The 18,864-nt window shown below is 35.2% G+C and overlaps 1 protein-coding gene across 1 annotated transcript in view; it reads left to right on the top strand.

The window, feature by feature from the left end:
* Positions 1-18,864, top strand: part of LOC111058443 (neuroligin-4, Y-linked-like) — an 850,919-nt gene that overhangs the window by 730,369 nt on the left and 101,686 nt on the right. The window contains 2 exon segments of the mRNA XM_039440114.1: positions 13,370-13,497; positions 13,499-13,520. Coding sequence (XP_039296048.1) covers positions 13,370-13,497; positions 13,499-13,520 — 150 coding nt within the window.

The following is an 18,864-nucleotide window of genomic DNA, read 5'->3' as shown; positions in this document are numbered from 1 at the left end:
CTCAAGCCGAAAGTTCATGTAATTCTTTCCCGTGAAGCTGTGTGACACTGGTAGTCTCTCATAGTGTGCCGTTCATACACTCTCACCCCAACAAAACAGTAAAATTCGACAATAATCAACAGTAATCGGCTTGAGATAACAGTAAAACTTGCGACATAAACACCCTATACCATGGGATATCTACTTATGCTATTGTTTCTCTATGGTAAAAGTGATTGAACAGTATTTTTACTCTTTATGGTTGAAGTTAGAGTGGAGTAGGGAGTGTATAGAAGAATAAACGTTCAAAGAGAGATAGGAATGAAGAAGAGCTGGGCCAAAGATGTAGGGGAAGGGAGAAGACAATGGCAATGAGGGAAGAAATGAATGCTTGAACCAGCCTTCTTGAGGAGACTAGACAAAAAAGTGAGTGTTTTTGTGCGGCGAGCCAAACTGCAAGTTCAAAGGGCATAACCACTACTAAGCCCTTCTTTTTCAAAACTTTAAGGGTTGTACTGGAGGAGAACAATTGCTAGAAGAATGAAAGAAGCTGGAAGTGTGGGTGGAAGGAAGTGGGATTGAGAGTGAGTGAGAGAGATATAGTGAGTGTGGGAGTGAGGTAGAGGAGGAAAGAGAGAAGTTGTGAGCGGAAGAGAGAGAGCAAGAGAGGGAATTAGAGTGAGGGAGTCATGAGGGAGCGACGAAGAGGAGGAAACAGAGAGGGTGAGAGCGAGAGGGGAAGACGGAGAGAATGAGAGTGAGGTGGTCATGAGGGAGTGGCGAAGAGGAGGGAAGAGAGAGGGTGAGAGTGAAAAAGAGAGAGAGAGCGGATGATTGAGAGGGAGTGAGAGAGAGTGAGTGATGGACAGGATTACGAGAAGGAAAAGAAGAAACAGAAGGAAATAAAAAGTAGTGAGAGAAGTTTCTTCACTCAAGAGACGTTGAATGTAACACGGAATGGTAGAACTTGGGAGAATAAGTGGTAGAATGAAATGTATGGGTTAGTGAGAGAGAGATAGAGCGTGTGATAGAGAGAGTGAGTGAGAGAGAGATAAAGCGTGTGATAGAGAAGGGAGTGAGAGAGAGTGAGCGAGGGAAAGATAAAACATGAGATAGAGAGAGGGAGTGAGAGAAAATGAGCGAGGGAGAAATAAAATCTTGTGATTGAAAGAGGGTGAGAGAGAGAGTGAGCGAGGGAAGGATGAAGCGTGTGATAGAGAGAGGATGTGAGAGAGAGTGAGCAAGGGAAAGATAAAGCATGAGATAAATAGGGAATGAGAAAGAGTGAGCGAGGGAGAGATAAAGCGTATGATAGAGAGAATGAGCGAGAGACAGATAAAGCGTGAGATAGATAAGGAGTGTGAGAGAGTGTGAAAAAAGGAGGGAAAGTGGGAGAATAATAAGCAAGAGTATCAGTAGGGAAAAGGAAGTAGAAAGGAGTGGGAGGAGTTTCTTCATTCATAACATGATGAATGTAACACGAAATGGTAAAACCAGAAAAAAATAAGTAAGAGATGAGTATTGAGGAGCAGGAAGAATTTGAGGATAGGGGAAAAAGAGGGAAAAAGGGAAGGAGAATAAGATGAAAATGAATAAAGTGGAGGATGATGAGGAAAATTATGTTCCTCATAAAATGATCATCATCGATCATCATTCTTGGAAGAGGAGATGGAAGATAAGTATGGAGAGAAACGAGAGAAAATGAAGAACAAACGAAGCAAAAGATAAGGATTTGATTAATTGCCTTCATTAGGGCGGAGGTAGGACTCCTTGTCCTCTCTGCCACACAACCATAGAAGAAAAGAGAAACACGAGATAACGAGGGGAAATAGGATAGAAAGGAACAGGAAACAAGAGAGGAAGAAGTGAGCGAGGAAAAGTATAAAGATGAAGAAATCGAGATAAGGAAAAAGCTAAGAAGAAGAAAAAGAACAGGGGGAAGAGGTGAAGGAGGCATGAGAGGGTAATGAAGAACAACAAAACGAATTAGGAGTGAGTGAGGAAAGAAAGAAAACAAGACAGAAAGAAGATAGCGGGGAAAAGGAGAAAGAGAAGAAAGATGAAGGAAAAGAGAAAAGGAGAGGAGGAAAGAAGGACAGGAGAGAGAGGAGAAGGAGGAAAGAGAGAGGAATGAAGGAAAACGAAATGATTAAGGAGTAAAAGAAGGGGGGTTAGAAACAGGAGGTAGGATAGAAATTACTGTGGGAGGATGCGTGACATTTTCTCAGTTTTTCACATCCACAAGAGGTGTGCACTGAACAAGATAAAAGATAGAAAACATGAAAATACAGAGAAGCTGAAAGAAGAACAGAAGATGATGCTGGAAGAGGAGGAGAAGGAGGAAGAGAAGGAGGAGGTTCAGTTGGAGGGGCTGGAGAGGATAGAGGATGAGGAGTAGAAGAAGGAGGAGGCAGAGGAGTAAAAAGAGAAGTTCTTCACTTTTTTTCACTTACAAGGGGTGTGTTTCAGGGCAACTTGGAAGCTGACCAAAGACCTTTTGGTTGATCAATAGGTTTGGAGCTGATAGCTAGGACAAGAATTTTGTAGGTTGAGAGGTTCTTTGAAAGGTTATCATTCTTTCTTTCAATTTCCGATTATTAAATTATGATGATCAATATCAGTATTTGATAATACCCGCTTTCATTCACGCTGAAAACTCTATGATGACCATGAATTGAGCAGAAACCTTAATCTTTCTGACAAAAACTATGATCTCACCCATTTAATGATGTTGCCACGAATCCCATATTAACTAATCAATAAATTAATTAAGAATGATTGGCTGAGTCAAATGCTTTCAAATTATTTAATCGCAGAATATAAGAATCAAGCAAAAATATAAATTAAATGCTGTAAATCACCCTGAAGACTCCTGGTACTGAAAATATTGACAACAGGGTAAACAGCTATAGTGATGTCCACGTTATAATGACAGTATTTGATCAACTTTGGTTTTGCTATCCTTGTCTATCATTCGACAAAGCCGGTGGTACTATCCTTTTCTAGGTCCACAACGATGCCAATTATGTTTTTGACAGTGTAGAAATATAATTAATTAATGCAGAGAATCGGCATCGCTATTCTCCTATCTTTATCTACTGCTATAACGTGGACCTCACTATAGATGGAAATTCGATGAGAACTACTATCCAAAAAATGCCTGCCAGCTGATGCTATCTACAAAGATAGCTTATCTAATGCTATCTTTGGAGATATATTATGAAATATATGCATGCCATTGTTCTCTATGGTAATACTTTCTTATAATCTTCATCAAGCTTGGTTATTCAACTAAAGTTGATTATCATAAAGTATGATAATTTTTTTGTTTTGACAATTTATTAGTCTTTTTCATTTTATATGATAATATTCATTCTTCAAAAACGAATATCTTGACTCATTTCTCACATTTTCAAGGCAATTTAGATAGTAGGCTACATTTATCTGGCTATTGCAATCCCACTGTGCCTATAAACTAGGCCCATCAAGAAGAAGAAGAAGAAGAAGAAGAAGAAGAAGAAGAAGAAGAGAAGAAGAAGAAGAAGAAGAAGACTGAGAACAACAACCTCCTATATTTATACAAGAGTGAGTCGTAAACAATAGCCTAGCCACTTTCACATACGCTTTATTGACCTCTGGAGACCACAAAATAGCACCGTCATTCTTCTTCCTATCTTCCTACTTCTCATTCTGCTTCTCCTTCTTCTCATTCCCATTGTCTCTCTTCCTGTTCTTCTTCTATTTTTTGTTGTTGTTTTCCTCCTCCAATCATTCTTGTTTCTATTAGTTCTACCGGTTTCTCTGCCTTGTTCTGATTCTGCTTCTCTTTTTTCTCATTTTTATTCTTCTCCCTGTTTTTCTCCCACTTTTTGTTGTTTTTGTTTCCCTTTCTCCATCATTCTTGATTCTAGTAGTTTTACCGGTTTCTCTTCCTTGTTCTAATTCTGCTATTCCTTTCTACAATTTTCATTCTTATTCTCCCTGTTCTTCCTCTAATTTTTGTTTACATAGACTACATTTCAAAAAAACTTCAAGCGCTTAACGCTAAAGTCTTTTATTTGCATAAAAATATCACCCCTGACTGCCTATATCTGATTTATAAGTCCTTGATGGAACCAATAGTTAGATATGGCATTGAATCATGGGGAAGTGCAGCCAATTATCTTTTATCTAGAGTTGAACGAATACAATCAAGAACATTAAAATTAATAACTACCAGAATTTCTTATGTTAATAATATTGATCCATACAACAAACAGCTTACTAATATTATATCATACCTTATCGCCCAAACATTTCTATCTTTTGAAAATTGTAATACTCCACAAAGAAAATTTATACTATAGACTCCTTGCTCCTCCCTCACAATACAATTTAAGATCTCCGACAATATATGTAGTACCCATATTCAATAATATATATGTTAGAAAATCCCTACATTATTGTAATTCCCTACTTATTTAACAGACTACCTCCAAAAATATTCGTGATTACTCTGAGAAGGATGTAATGTTGTTTCTCAATAATAACAGCACAATCAATTCATAGAACTAATAATATTGCAAACGTACACATAATTTAAAAATATAAAAGTTGAAAATATGCCAGCTTACATTATAAGAATTTTTCAATTTTTGCTGGCTGAAGTTTTAAAATTTCCCTTTTATTGTCACTGCCGCCTGCCTCAACGATAAAAATGTACTATTACTTGTGTAAAACAATTTTTCCCTTTTCCTTTTTTTTCATTCCATTCTAATAAATTTTAATTTTTCCCTTTTTTTATTAATTCTGTATCAAAATCTGATGTATATTTCTTATTTTATTTTTGTATTTTGTATTAGTTTTCTTTCATTTTGTTACTTAAAATCTTTGAAGTGTGATATTCATTTTGTCTAAGTCTATTCATCTTTTGTAAGTCATTTTTTCCTGTACCTGGGCACCCGCCGAAAAACCTCTGGGTTTGGCAGGACCCTCAACTGTTTGTATTGTGAATAAAATATTTCGATTTGATTTTGATTGTTTTTCATGCTTCTCTTTTCCTATCATTCTTGTTTTTGTACAGTGATTATTCAATTGTCCTTTGTTTCAAAATATCTCATCATATTTCAAATGTTTCAAATTATTTTAATATATTATTTGATCGTCCTTCAGTTCTCTGTTTTCCTTGTTCTACTCTCTGCATGTTTCTACCTCCTGATCTTCATCTTTATCTTCTTCTTCTTTCTTCCCATATTTTCCTTCTTCACCTTCAGCTTCGCTCCCTTTCACCACCCTTTCCACTCCTTCAACCTTCTAGACTGTAAACCATATGAGTAAAGGGATTACTCATTCAAACAAACTTTCCTGTATGTGTGACCTCATTTACTCACTCACTCACTCATTCTCCCATTCTCTGTCTTCTCTCTTCCTTTACTAACTCTCTTTCAACTTCTTTTATCTCTTACACTATTTCTTTGTCTCTGGGGCTCACACACTCACAGTCTATCTCTCTCTTTCTCTCTGTATCCCTCTCTCGCACTCTCTCTCTCTCAAATACCACGTCTACAAGACATTTTCACGGCGTAAAAAGGCCTATAAAATACTGAGAATAGTGTTAGCTGTAACCCATATAGCTTTTATAGTTTTCTCTTTGTAGTACCTTAGAGGAGAATGTGCTGATAAAATCGATAAGAATAGATTTTAAGAAGTACAATAATTGAAAGTATGAGATTGGAGTTCAAATAATAGAACTGAGTGAGATACGTATCGAGTGGAAAGTGATGAATTAATTTTTTCACCATCATCAATAATTTCCAATCCACAGTCCCTGTTATGAGTAAATCAATAGAGATTCATTGTGTTGGAAGTCTCAATCCATGGAATGAAAGAGGAAGGAGATAAAATAATAGCCAATAAAATGAAAAATCGAGCTCTCGAGGTTTGAGATCATTGGAGAATCAATGAAATTTATTTGTCACAAAATAGATAAACAAATATCGGGGCACCGAGCTTCGCTCGTTATTTTTATTTATTGGTAAACAGAGCACAATTCTCTAAAATGATCGTGTTTATATTTTACAGCTGGCTATACGTCAGCTTATGAATTTCGGGGATGCGATATTTTGATTTTCCACAGAATCACTCGCTCACTTTTTACTATCCACAGACAACGAATGTCTTAGCTGTTTCAGCCAAGGATAGATAAATTATCCTTTTAATGTCGTTCAGCGAGTTTTCCCAAGGATGAGACCTAGTGCAATCGAATTTTTATATTATAAACCTACTATGATTCAAATTTCGTGAAAATCGTTAGAGCCATTTTCGAGATCCGGTGAAATACAAACATCTAAACATCTGAACATATAAACACATAAACAGAAATTGCTCGATTAGTCGTTTAAAGATAAGAAAATTGGCAAAGATTACAAACCATATTCCCTGATACATTATGAATATCAAGAATTTGAATATAATTTTCTGAATACTGTCTTAGGGTGCGTACAGATATACGCGCCGCGAACATGAGCAATTCACTTTTAATCAGCTGATTCCAAGCTTTTTATATCTGTATCTTACCGTTTCTGTAAAAATACAGATATAGTCAGCTGATTAAAAGTGAATTGCTCATGTTCGCGGCGCGTATATCTGTACGTACCTTTTGAATCACACAGAAAGGAGAAATGAATTCAAACTGATTTAGGCCCGGGTTGCACAACAGCCGGTTACATTTTAACAGTGATTAATTTCATGAGAACTAACCAGAGAAGGCCATTTAGAAAATATGGCTTTTCTTAGTGGTTCTCGTGGAATAAACCACGGTTAAAATTCAACCGCCTGTTGTGCAACCAGCACTTTTGCACAGTGCACTTAATTTGCATCTTTGAAACTTTAATAGATTTGCATCAATTTATGAAGAATTTGAACACTATTGATCGGAGATCGAATATTGATTTGCTCTTGTATAACTAGCTGTCAAAGGCAAGGTGACAATAAAAAATGTGTTGGATGTCTGTTGTTACCCAGAAAACAATTCATTTATTTCATTTGAGTCAGTATCCCTTCTCCATCATATAGACTGTCGAGAGCACATTTAACAATTCTCTCGTCAAGAATGTCTGCTATTTCTGAGAAAGATTCATAATAATTCCTTCCATGCTTCATAGGAGAACTAAAGTCTCTGTTCATTTTGTATTGTTACATTGTTTTATTCCAGGAAAAACTAGAAAGCAATCAGTTTTGATTTTCAAGAAACTTTTTTACAAATATTAATCAAATCACAATGTCATCCACAGCAAAGAAGATTGAAAGAAATAATTGTTCGATTTTCATGAACTCGTTGAATACATCCAGGAATTCATTATTCAGTCTACCATTGGAAAAATAGGTCATCAAAAGTTGTTTCACTTCCAGGAAATTTAGAACATGAAATTGGAAAATATAGAATTCAGGGAACGTTTTAGTAATAATTGAGTTCAGAGCAACACTTAATGAAAACTTGATCAAAGTATCGATTTTTTATATGCTTCTGTACTATTATATACTATACTGTACTACTATATACTATTCTGTACACGTGAATATTTCAAACAACAGTAATCAACAGTTGACGAAAGTATTGATTCATTGTATATGAATCACTTACAATTTTGACGTAGATGAGCAGTTGAATCTTGCACTTCTAAGCAAGATCGATTAGAAGTAACTTATATTGATGACTGGATTCGCATACAACAATAATAATGAACAATTAAAATACAATCACTGTAAGTTTCAATGGTATTATCCATACTCACCCGGCCATGCTGAGTGTGAATTGTCCAATTAGAACTCGTGGAATTATATTTCCACTGTTCACTGTCACTGTTGAGTATACATACGTATCTAGCTATCAATATAGCTGTAACACTCCTTATCTTCATAGTTGAGAATTATATTGTATCCATCAATGTATGAATGAATAGATAAATATAGGGTACTTCTCATTGATTCAAATATAATCTGCCAGTTTTCTTGTTGATGAAAATTGAAGTTAAGGAAATTAGGTTTGAAAAAAATGGTTTCTATTTGTTGCCAGTTGCCAATTTGTGAACACTTCCATGTGTGGACACTTCCATAACAAACAATGGTTTTCAGTTGTTACCAATGTTTGAAAACTCTCATAACTATCAATGGTTCATATTTATGCTCTTTATTTGTGAACACTTCCAGAACAACCAATGGTTTATATCTGTTTCCAATGTGTGAGCACTCACCTAAGAAACAATGGTTTCCATTTATGCCAATGTGTGAATACTCCCATAACAAACAATGGTTTTCACTTGTTGCCAATGTATAAACACTCCCATAACAATGGTTTCCATTTTGTTGACAATGTGTGAATACTCCCCATAACAAACCATGGTTTTCATTTGTAGCAAATGTGTGAACACTCCCATATCAAACAGTGGCTCTTGTTTGTTGCCAATATATAAACTCTCTCCTAGGAAACAATGGTATTCATTTCTTTTCAGAGTATGAAACACTGTTAAAAGCTACAAAATGATCGTTTCTCTTCAGTTTGTTGATAAGTGTGTTCCTACAATTTGTGCGAGAACTAGACCCTCTATATAAGAACTATATACTTTATAAGAACTATTAAGAACTATGAACTACATCCTATAAGAACTATGAAGAACTATGAACAATAAAAAAAATACGGGTGCTCTTAGACATGTTTAGTTACTGAACATGCAAGTCCTGAAACTATAAACATGCTTCTTCATAACGATTCTAATTCGACGGAGCTGGGAAACATGTTTTCTTTTTTTTTGTTTCAGAGGGACTGCATTGCTCCATTGGCATTATCCTCCATTTTTTATTCGCTGCAGTTTTTCTTCGTGAAACAAGAAGAAAAATGGCCGGCAATGAATTAGTGAGCAAGACTTTCAGAGAGGCTTGGACACTTCTTCTTGATTTTTGGAATTTCGCCACAGTGCGACAGGGAAAGATGAAGAAGGAGCGAGAGGATTGGAAGAGTGATAATAGAGAGAGGGTGAGAGTGGGAGAGGAAGAGAAAGATAGAGGGAGTGAGAATGAAAGAGAAATAGAGGAGAGGAGCAGAGAGTGAGTAACAGGGGAGTGGATGAAAGAGGGAGAGGAGAAGAGAGAGAGAAAGAAAGCGATGGAGGGAGAGAGAATGGAAAAGAATTAGAGTAGAGGAACAGAGAATGAGTAACAGGGGGAGAGGATGAAATAGACATATAGAGAAAGAGGAAGAGAGAGGAAGAGAGAAGGATATGAGTAGTAAGAAACAGAATAGTGAGAACAGGAGAAGAATAATTGAGGGGAAAGAAAAATATGAGTACAGAAATAAAGGAAACAGGAAATAGTAAAGGAGGAGAACAGTGGTGAAGAGGAAGAGTGAGATATGAGTAGTGAGGAAAAGAATAATGAGAGAGAGAGTGAACGAGAGGAGAAGAGAGAGAGAAAGAAAGACATGGAGGGAGAGAGAATGAATGAGAAATAGAGTAGAGGAACAGTGAATGAGTAACAGGGAGAGAGGAGAGAATTTCGATTTAAGAGGAGTGGTTCAAGAGAGTAAGAAGAAAATGAATTGTAAAAGAGTGTATAGTAGAAGGAGGGAGCAGAATAAACGTCAAAAGTAAAAAAATAGAAGATTAGGAATGAGCCTGTAGATATGAAGAGGGGAATGTTGAGTTTAGAAGCGAAAAGTGAGAGGGTAGAGGAGAAAGAAATCGAGTAGGAGGAGAGGGTTAACAAGAAGGAGTATGAGGAATATGAGTTGAAGGACTAGGACAATAAATAGGAGGGAAGGGCAAAGAAGTAATAGAGGGAACAGAGAAGAAGAAGAAGAAAATTGAGTGGAAGTATAGGCTGAAAAAGGTTTAGAACAAGTGAAACGACAAAAGAGAAAACGAGAAGAGGAGAATAAAGGCATGATTAAGGATCAGGGTAGAATAGAAGAGAAAGTGGATAAAGAAAGACGGAAGAAAGTTATGGAGAACCTGAGAAACATGGTATGAAGGGGAAGAAAAAGAAAGTAGAGGAGACGAGTGGGAGACAATAATTGTCAAGGATATGTGGAGTGAAAGACGAGAAGATAACGTGTAGAATATGATAGACAATAAGTGGAACAGTCAAGAATTGATAAAACTAGAGTGAATGAATGAATCAAGACAGAGGATGAGATGGGTAAGAGGAAGGAGTGAGAGAAAACAAGGAAAAGGTGATCGTAGAAAAAGTAGGAAAAGAAGAAAGAAGAAATAAAGGAGGAAAAGTAGTGAAGATGAAGGAGGATAAGAAAGAAAAGGAGAAGATGATGAAGAGGAGATGGATGAAGGAGAAGAAGAAAAAGGAGAAGAAGCGGTTGGAAAGATAGAAGAAGAAAAAGAAACTGGAGTAAATAGAGGATAAGGATTTATTATGTTTTGTTTTGAAAGTTATCCTGCGTTCTTTGTCGACTTTCGAGAAGAATTTTTGCTTTACTTCCGCATTAAATGAAAAGTGATGAAAACTTATAGGTCACATTGAATTCCCTATTCTTAGGGGATCTTCTTCAGTAGTGCGTGAGTTCTAGAATCGGATAAAACAGATTTATTTGAAGAAAATCACAATAATTGATAAATCTAAATTGAAATTACGGATGACTATGATAAGTGAATCAACTATAATAATAGTGACATTTTCGTTATAAAGTGAGTGAGAAAGATAAGAAGGCATTCTCGCCACTTTCCCTGTTTGCACCAAATCATTGTGATTTATGTTATTTCGGTAGTTCTGACCTGACATTGATTAATGATTCTTGTTAATCATGATCAAATGAATCTAAAATATATATTTTATTTGTCAGGAGAATATATTCCACCATGATCTTATAATAAATATTGTCATATTGAGATTAAATAATTACAGATGGAATTAAATAGAGAATGCATTTATTCAAATGCTAATTAATATATAATTATTATTTAACGAAAATCCTAAATAAATGCTGTAAATCACCCCGAAGACTTCTGCTACTGCAGACATTGACAACAGGGTTAACAGCTAGATGGAAATTCGATGAGAACTACTATCCAAAAATTAGTTGCCAGCCCGGGAATCGAACCCGGTACCTCCCAATTGTTAGTCAGGAATGCTTACCCTTACACCAAACTGACAATCTCTGGATAGCAGCGCTCATTTTATACGAAGCCATAGCGGCCAACCAGTTACAGATGGAATTAAATAGAGAATGCATTTATTCAAATGCTAATTAATATATAATTATTATTTAACGAAAATCCTAAATAAATGCTGTAAATCACCCCGAAGACTTCTGCTACTGCAGACATTGACAACAGGGTTAACAGCTAGATGGAAATTCGATGAGAACTACTATCCAAAAATTAGTAGCCAGCCCGGGAATCGAACCCGGTACCTCCCAATTGTTAGTCAGGAATGCTTACCCTTACACCAAACTGTCAATTTCTGGATAGCAACGCTCATTTTATACGAAGCCATAGCGGCCAACCAGTTACAGAAGGAATTAAATAGAGAATGCATTTATTCAAATGCTAATTAATATATAATTATTATTTAACGAAAATCGTAAATAAATGCTGTAAATCACCCCGAAGACTTCTGCTACTGCAGACATTGACAACAGGGTTAACAGCTAGATGGAAATTCGATGAGAACTACCATCCAAAAATTAGTTGCCAGCCCGGGAATCGAACCCGCTACCTCCCAATTGCTAGTCAGGAATGCATACCCATCACCAAACTGACAATCTCTGGATAGCAGCGCTCATTTTATACGAAGCCATAGCGGCCAACCAGTTACAGATGGAATTAAATAGAGAATGCATTTATTCAAATGCAGATTAATATATAATTATTATCCAACGAAAATCCTAAATAAATGCTGTAAATGCTAGCAATCGGGAGGTACCGGGTTCGATTCCCCGGGCTGGCAACTAATTTTTGGATAGTAGTTCTCATCGAATTTCCATCTAGCTGTTAACCCTGTTGTCAATGTCTGCAGTAGCAGAAGTCCTCGGGGTGATTTACAGCATTTATTTAGGATTTTCGTTAAATAATAATTTATAGATTAAGTAATTATTCTAGTAGTCTATCATATTTCTAGGGCACAATTCAGAGATTTGGCGCTCCCCAAGTCTCAATATAAATATATAACAACATCCAACAGATCATAAATATAATCTAATAAAATCACAGATATGATCAACAAATATCCTAAAGATCCACAGCAAGCCATTATTGAATAAGTATTTTCTATTGCTTGGATAGTAAATCGCAATGCAACTCCATGATTATTATAAACTCTTTCAAGGATTGACCGGTTTGTTCACTTCTTCAATTCTGGTGAAGAAAAATGATTCAAGGCAGAGCTGATCAAGAAATCAGAAATATGGTAGTTACTATGCCAACGTCAGCCACTTCCCGAATTCGACGAGCATTGGACTATGACTTACATTGAGACGTTCTTGAGCTGCTTGCTTCCTGTTGGTAGTGAGCCATGAAACCAAAATGGCGACTAACAAACTTATCGACCAATTAGAGAGCTCCTTTGTTTTTGAGGCGTGTTGCCTACTACAATATTAAGCCACTTCCACATTAACTTAATGTTATTGCCCTGAGAATTAATAGTGTGTTTAGAATAACAATAAAAATACACCGAATTCCATCATAATATTATATGAAATAAATCATATGTTTAGAAGATATATATTAGTATGAAATCTAAATTATTATTCAAATAGGACTACTTGGATGTTCAATCCAAAGACCTTGAAGATGCATAGACTCACATGCAGCGCTAGTGTCGTACTTGGAATTGAAATCGGCCATTGAGGGGGCAACCTATAAGATTATTACATATCAATGCCTTCTTAATCTATAATATTACACATATATAGATATAATATCTCGTGCTAAAATACCCCAATGGCGGCCTTCAATTTCAAGTAAGAGCTATCATTGGGAAGGCATAGGCATTGTGGCTGTATATCTCATTAAGGTCTTTGGTTCGATCATAGAAAATAACTTGATAATGACGTCATCACAGAAACCATTCTTGGTCGATATATAGAATATAGGAAACTTTGTAGTGTTTTTCTATAAGTAGTATAAATTGATTTACATCAAGGATAACAGAACTGGAAAAGTTCAAACTCGATTTACAAGTCCAGATGGAAGGCTGGTCTTCAGTTTATTCTTGAAGACTTCGAATTCTTTTCATAAATACGAGATCATAAAGTGAAAGTACTTGATAATTTCATAAGAATTCTCACTTATTTTTGACAAGTATTTGTGTGGTACCGATATCAAGCTTATAGTTTGAGCTCACAATCCAAACTATCAGTTACATATAATAAACCGTTACTAAATAACCTGTTCTTCTGTTCCAGGAGCAGTTACTGGAGCGAGATATCCAGTTCTCCTGTTTATCCATGGGGAGTCGTTTGAGTGGAATGCTGGGAATCCCTATGATGGCAGTGTGCTAGCCAGCTATGCAGATCTAGTTGTTGTCACTATCAAACTACAGACTTGGAATCTTAGGTATTTATAATTAACTATCATAATTACAATTCTATAAGGATTATCCATAAACTTATAAACTTGTATATCAACTCTTTCTTAAGAATATTCACACAATAAGAATGAATTCTCACCGCCTGTGATTCATTCATTCCATTTATTCAGTTAACATGGATTTGGAATTTTGGACTTGGATTTCAAAAATTATAAAAATACCGTCAATGAGTGGATTGAGAGGGAATATTTCTTTACCTTAAATATAGCAATTTAATTTAGATTATTTTATTTTCATTTTATAGTCTTTTCTCTGCACAATACTTGTTTGATTTTTTTATGCTGCTGTTATAAAATTTTGTAATTTTAGTTAAATTTAACTTCAACTTTCTGCATTATTTCGAAATATTATGTTTTTCTTTTACTGTTTTGCAACTCTCACCAGCGGGCAAAGATTTTTTTTTGCTGGTGATGCCTAGATTTTATATTTTATTTTAATTTTATTCAAGTACATGTATGAGTAATAATGCTTATTTATTTATATTTTCAATGATATGTCATATTATAAAGATTTTGTAATATGTTTCGAATATTCTATTCGGCAATAAATGAAATTGAAATTGAGAAATTGAAATTGAATATCGGGAACCGAGCTTCGCTCTGGAGTACAAAAGCATCAAAAATTTATTACGAAAGAAGAAATTATGATAACATTCATATAGAAATGTTCTATCAAATCACAGTGAATTGAAATCAATTCCCAGAGAAATGCAAAAATTTTCCTCACAAAGCCCCAGTTGCACAAAAGCCGGTTAAATTTTAATCCTGATTAAGTTGAACCAAATCAGAGAAGACCATTTCAAAAAGATGAATCTACTGAAATTAATGAGGATTGGAAATAACCTGGATTTTTTTTCTGCAGCTGGCACTAACTACCTGATTGAATGATTACAAAAGTGCAACAGCTGAGTCATAATATTGACACAGTCCCACACACATGAACTCCCTCACTCACTTCCATCACCAACAGACGACGAAATACTATTATCAGCTGTTTTCCCAAGGATGAATAATAATTATCCTTTCAATGCCCTCCAGCGAGTTTTCTCAGGGATGAGACCTAGTGCAATCGAATCTTTATATTATGCACCTACTATGTTCTGAATTTTGTGAGAATCGTTAGAGCAGTTTTCGAGATCCGGTAAAATACAAGCATATAAACATCTAAACAGAAGTTGCTCATATAATAGTATAGGATTGATTCAATGATACACGCTTTTATTTATTGAAATGTTATGATTTCTCGAATAAAATATGTTGTGATATGTTATGTTTTTGAGTAATCATACAGCTTTCCTGGTACAACCTGAACAAAATTTGTTCAGGTTTAATTGAGGTTCAATTTAATTGAGGTTCAACTTTAATTATTACTTTTGTTCCAATCTATCTAAAACTAAATCTCAATCCAGAGAAATTCGAAATTATCAGAGTTCTCAATCCGGTGGAAGTATTTATTGTGAGAAAAAGTTGAGCATTAACAGTGGAACTTGGATATAGTACATTCTCTGTTAAAGTACGATTTCCTGCAGTCCCTTGAAAAGTCCCTATAACTTTCAAACTTGATATAGTACACCCTGATTTAGTATGGACCTTGTATTACTACATTTTTGAAATTCCCCTTGAGATATTCTAGTCTATATCGAGATTTCACAGTGTAGATTTCATATCAGAAGTTAGAAAGCTAGCGCTTCCGTGTAGAATATAGTTTAGAGGATCAGATAATAGAGGCTGAGCGCCTAATTTTGTATTAAAAAATACTAGTAGTTCTGTGAACAGTAGACCTCACGCAGTATTCTCATCCAAAAGTACCTGATTGAAACTATAGACCTTATGGGGATACAGCAATGGACTGGCTTCTCCACACATCTGTGTAATCACTTTTCAGCTGATTCATGATGAATAATTCTATAGTCTGATTTTTACTCTAATATTGGCGTATGAAGGAGGCTCCTGTTTCCTTTTATATTATCCTTGAAATGCAAAATTTCCAAAAACCTTGTATATACGTCGACGCGCAATTAAAAAAGGAACATACCTGTCAAATTTCATGAAAATCTATTACCGCGTTTCGCCGTAAATGCGCAACATATAAACATATAAACATATAAACATATAAACATATAAACATATAAACATATAAACATATAAACATATAAACATATAAACATATAAACATATAAACATATAAACATATAAACATATAAACATATAAACATATAAACATATAAACATATAAACATATAAACATATAAACACATAAACATATAAACATATAAACATATAAACATTACGAGAACTGCCAAACCGTCGACTTGAATCTTAGACCTCACTTCGCTCGGTCAATTAAACTCTGAATGAGTTTTTTCGACATAAGCAAGGTCTATAAATACCTATTTATAGACCTTGGACATGAGCACGTACCTATACCTTCTTGGAGAAGATATATGAACTTCTTTTGGGAAAATTTCACCACCGGTGTGATAACATAAATTGTTTCTTTAGCTCGAGGTCTCAATTTTGGACCAAAATTGAAATTAGAATTAAAATTTAAATTCAAATCAAAATCAGACCTTGTTACTACAGACCTTGCTTCAGCCAACTTCTGCTCCTCGATAATGAATTACTCACAAAGTAAAGCTTCTGAACTTATAACCTATAGCAAAAACGGGGCAGTAGAATGAATAATAAACACTTCAACAATTTATACAAAATGTTCCATGATTCAAACGTTTAACAATCTTTTTCCCAAATTGTTGAAAAAAATCGTAAAACGTTTTGCATAAATTAGTTGAAATAACCGGTGCGGTTACTCTAGATTCAAATGACTCTTCTGTCGACGTAATCACATGAAATTACAATGGAAGTATCAAATCAAACAAGACGACTCTGTCAAGTCGAGTATTGACCGATCATTCAATTATATTCCGCACGATTTCTCGACAAATTAATTCGCGGTTAATTGGGATGAAAAACCGCAACAATGGCGTAATGTAACCGACCGTGATTATGATTCCATAAATTATCTGCACTCATCAATATTTTATGACCCGAATCGTAATGTGGTCCTATTGTTTAACATCGGATTAAATTGGAATTGTCTCTTCCTCACCCATTATCTCTCACTCATCCACTCAAACTTTCATGAACACATTCTCTCTGGTATTTTCTCACTCCCGCTCATACATTTTCATTTACACTTTCTACCGATCACATTATTTTACAAACACTTTCATTGGAACACTATCACTCTTTTTCTTCTATACTATTATTTGCCTCCCTTTCAGCTCGTTTGTCTCTCACTCATTCTGCCCGCTTCTAGCCCGCTCATTCACTCGCACTCACACTACTGCTCTCTCAACCACATTTATTCTCTCACTCAGTCACTCTTTATCTCTCTCTCCCTCTCTCTCTCTCTCTCACTCTTTCTCTCTTCATGTCTCAGTCGTTCTTTCTCACTCACTTTCTTTCTCATCCTTTTTTCTCTCACACTATCACTTGCTCTCTCTCTCTCACACCCTCTCTTTTTTCTTTTTCTCTTGCTGTCTATATTTCACACACACATATCTCACTCTTGCCAACTCCTTTACTGATTTTTCCTATAGAATTCAAACTTCCTGTCTCCTTCCTATTCCTACCTTCTTTCTCTTTTTCATTACTGTAGCTTTTGATTCTCTATTCCCATTCCTCTCTTGAATGACTTTCTCTTAATCGATGGAATGCTTCCATCTTCTCATTTTCATATCTCTGTCACTTTCTCTCTCTTACACTAATTCCCTATATTGTGTTTTTTCTTTATTATGTTTCACTTCATCACTATTATTCTCTCTTTCCCTTACACGAGTGTTTTCCTCATCATTCTCTTTCTGTTTAACCACAGATTTTATTATTCTTTTTCTCTCGCAGAATAGTAGTAGTTGACTCTTTCAACTGTTCCACGATGATATCTATGTTACATGATAGACACATTTGGGGAAACCCGTTTTCTCCATTGTGAAAAGTAAATAGGATAAATAAATTTGAATAACGGATCTCTCTCTTGTTGTATCACTCGTTCCTCGAGTCTCTCTCACTTATATATCCTCTAGTTTCATTTCGCCTCCAACACGATCATTAATTACTCACAAATGGAAATGCATCGGTATGTCCTTCACTAGTTATTCAGGGGATGTCAACGTTATATTCACTTTAATAAACTCCCAACTTTAATAAACCATCACTTTAATAAACTTTAAATTTAATAATAAACTTAAAAATAAACTAATAAATTTTAAACTTTAATAAACTCTAATAAACTCCCAGCATAGTTCGAATAGGAAGTGTTGGTGCTATTTATGAGCAGTGCAGAATGTTTAAAGTGAAAGTAAATTGCATTATTATAACAACTCTGCAACTTCTCCCGCCCACTTTCTAATGTGAGTCACACTATTGGACACTTATTGAAACAATGAACCATTGAATCTATAGGTTAAAATTCAAATTAATCTCCACAAATAAACTAACCCATCAACCATATATCACAAATGCAATGGATGACAATCAATTGGAATAAACAATATTCATTACTAAAAAATGATCGATTTAACAATAATAGTATAAATAGTTATATTCGTGAATAGTAAAAATAATAATATCTAATCAAACTGAATTTATTGAGTCTTATTCAATCATTACATTATCATTCAATACATCTAATAGGATAAGCTTGGGGGGATCTACTGGAATTAGTGAGAACTTGTCGCCAGTAGAGAATATACTAAGAGGTGCAAAAAATGCTGAACTCGAGGATTTCTACACGTAGGTAATTCTAATCATAAGTACCTTCAACATATGTGAAAAATATGAGACATTCAGAAGGGGAGCTATATTATATACTAGCCGTCAGGCTCGCTTCGCTTGCCATACCCGTGTACCCTGGACCCCCGACTGGATCGTCCAAAAATGATATCAGCGGGCTCGCTTCGCTCGCCTGAATTTTTCATTTGAGCACTCTTCATTCCACCAGCAAGTCAAAGTACTGAGAAAACGCAGAAAAGCTGAGAAAAACGTTGGAAAAACGCTGATTTTGGGCGTATCTTTGATGAAATTTCCTCGATGAGTCACCTCATCACAATTTAGACCCTAGCTAAACCTCTGTACCAAATTTGAAATTTTTCTGTCTTTTACTTGATGGAATAACTGAGAGAAGGCAAAAAAACTCTAATTTTGGGTGTATCTTTGGCGTTATTTCAAATTCCTTCTAACACAACATTATTACACCCCATCTGAGCTTCTGTAGTGAATTTGAACATTTTCTGTTCATTTACTCTCGATA

Source organism: Nilaparvata lugens, chromosome 13, assembly GCF_014356525.2.
Source record: "Nilaparvata lugens isolate BPH chromosome 13, ASM1435652v1, whole genome shotgun sequence".
Taxonomy (NCBI): Eukaryota; Metazoa; Arthropoda; class Insecta; order Hemiptera; family Delphacidae; genus Nilaparvata; species Nilaparvata lugens.
Note: the sequence above shows the minus strand (reverse complement) of the source record. Positions and strands in the feature narration are given on the sequence as shown.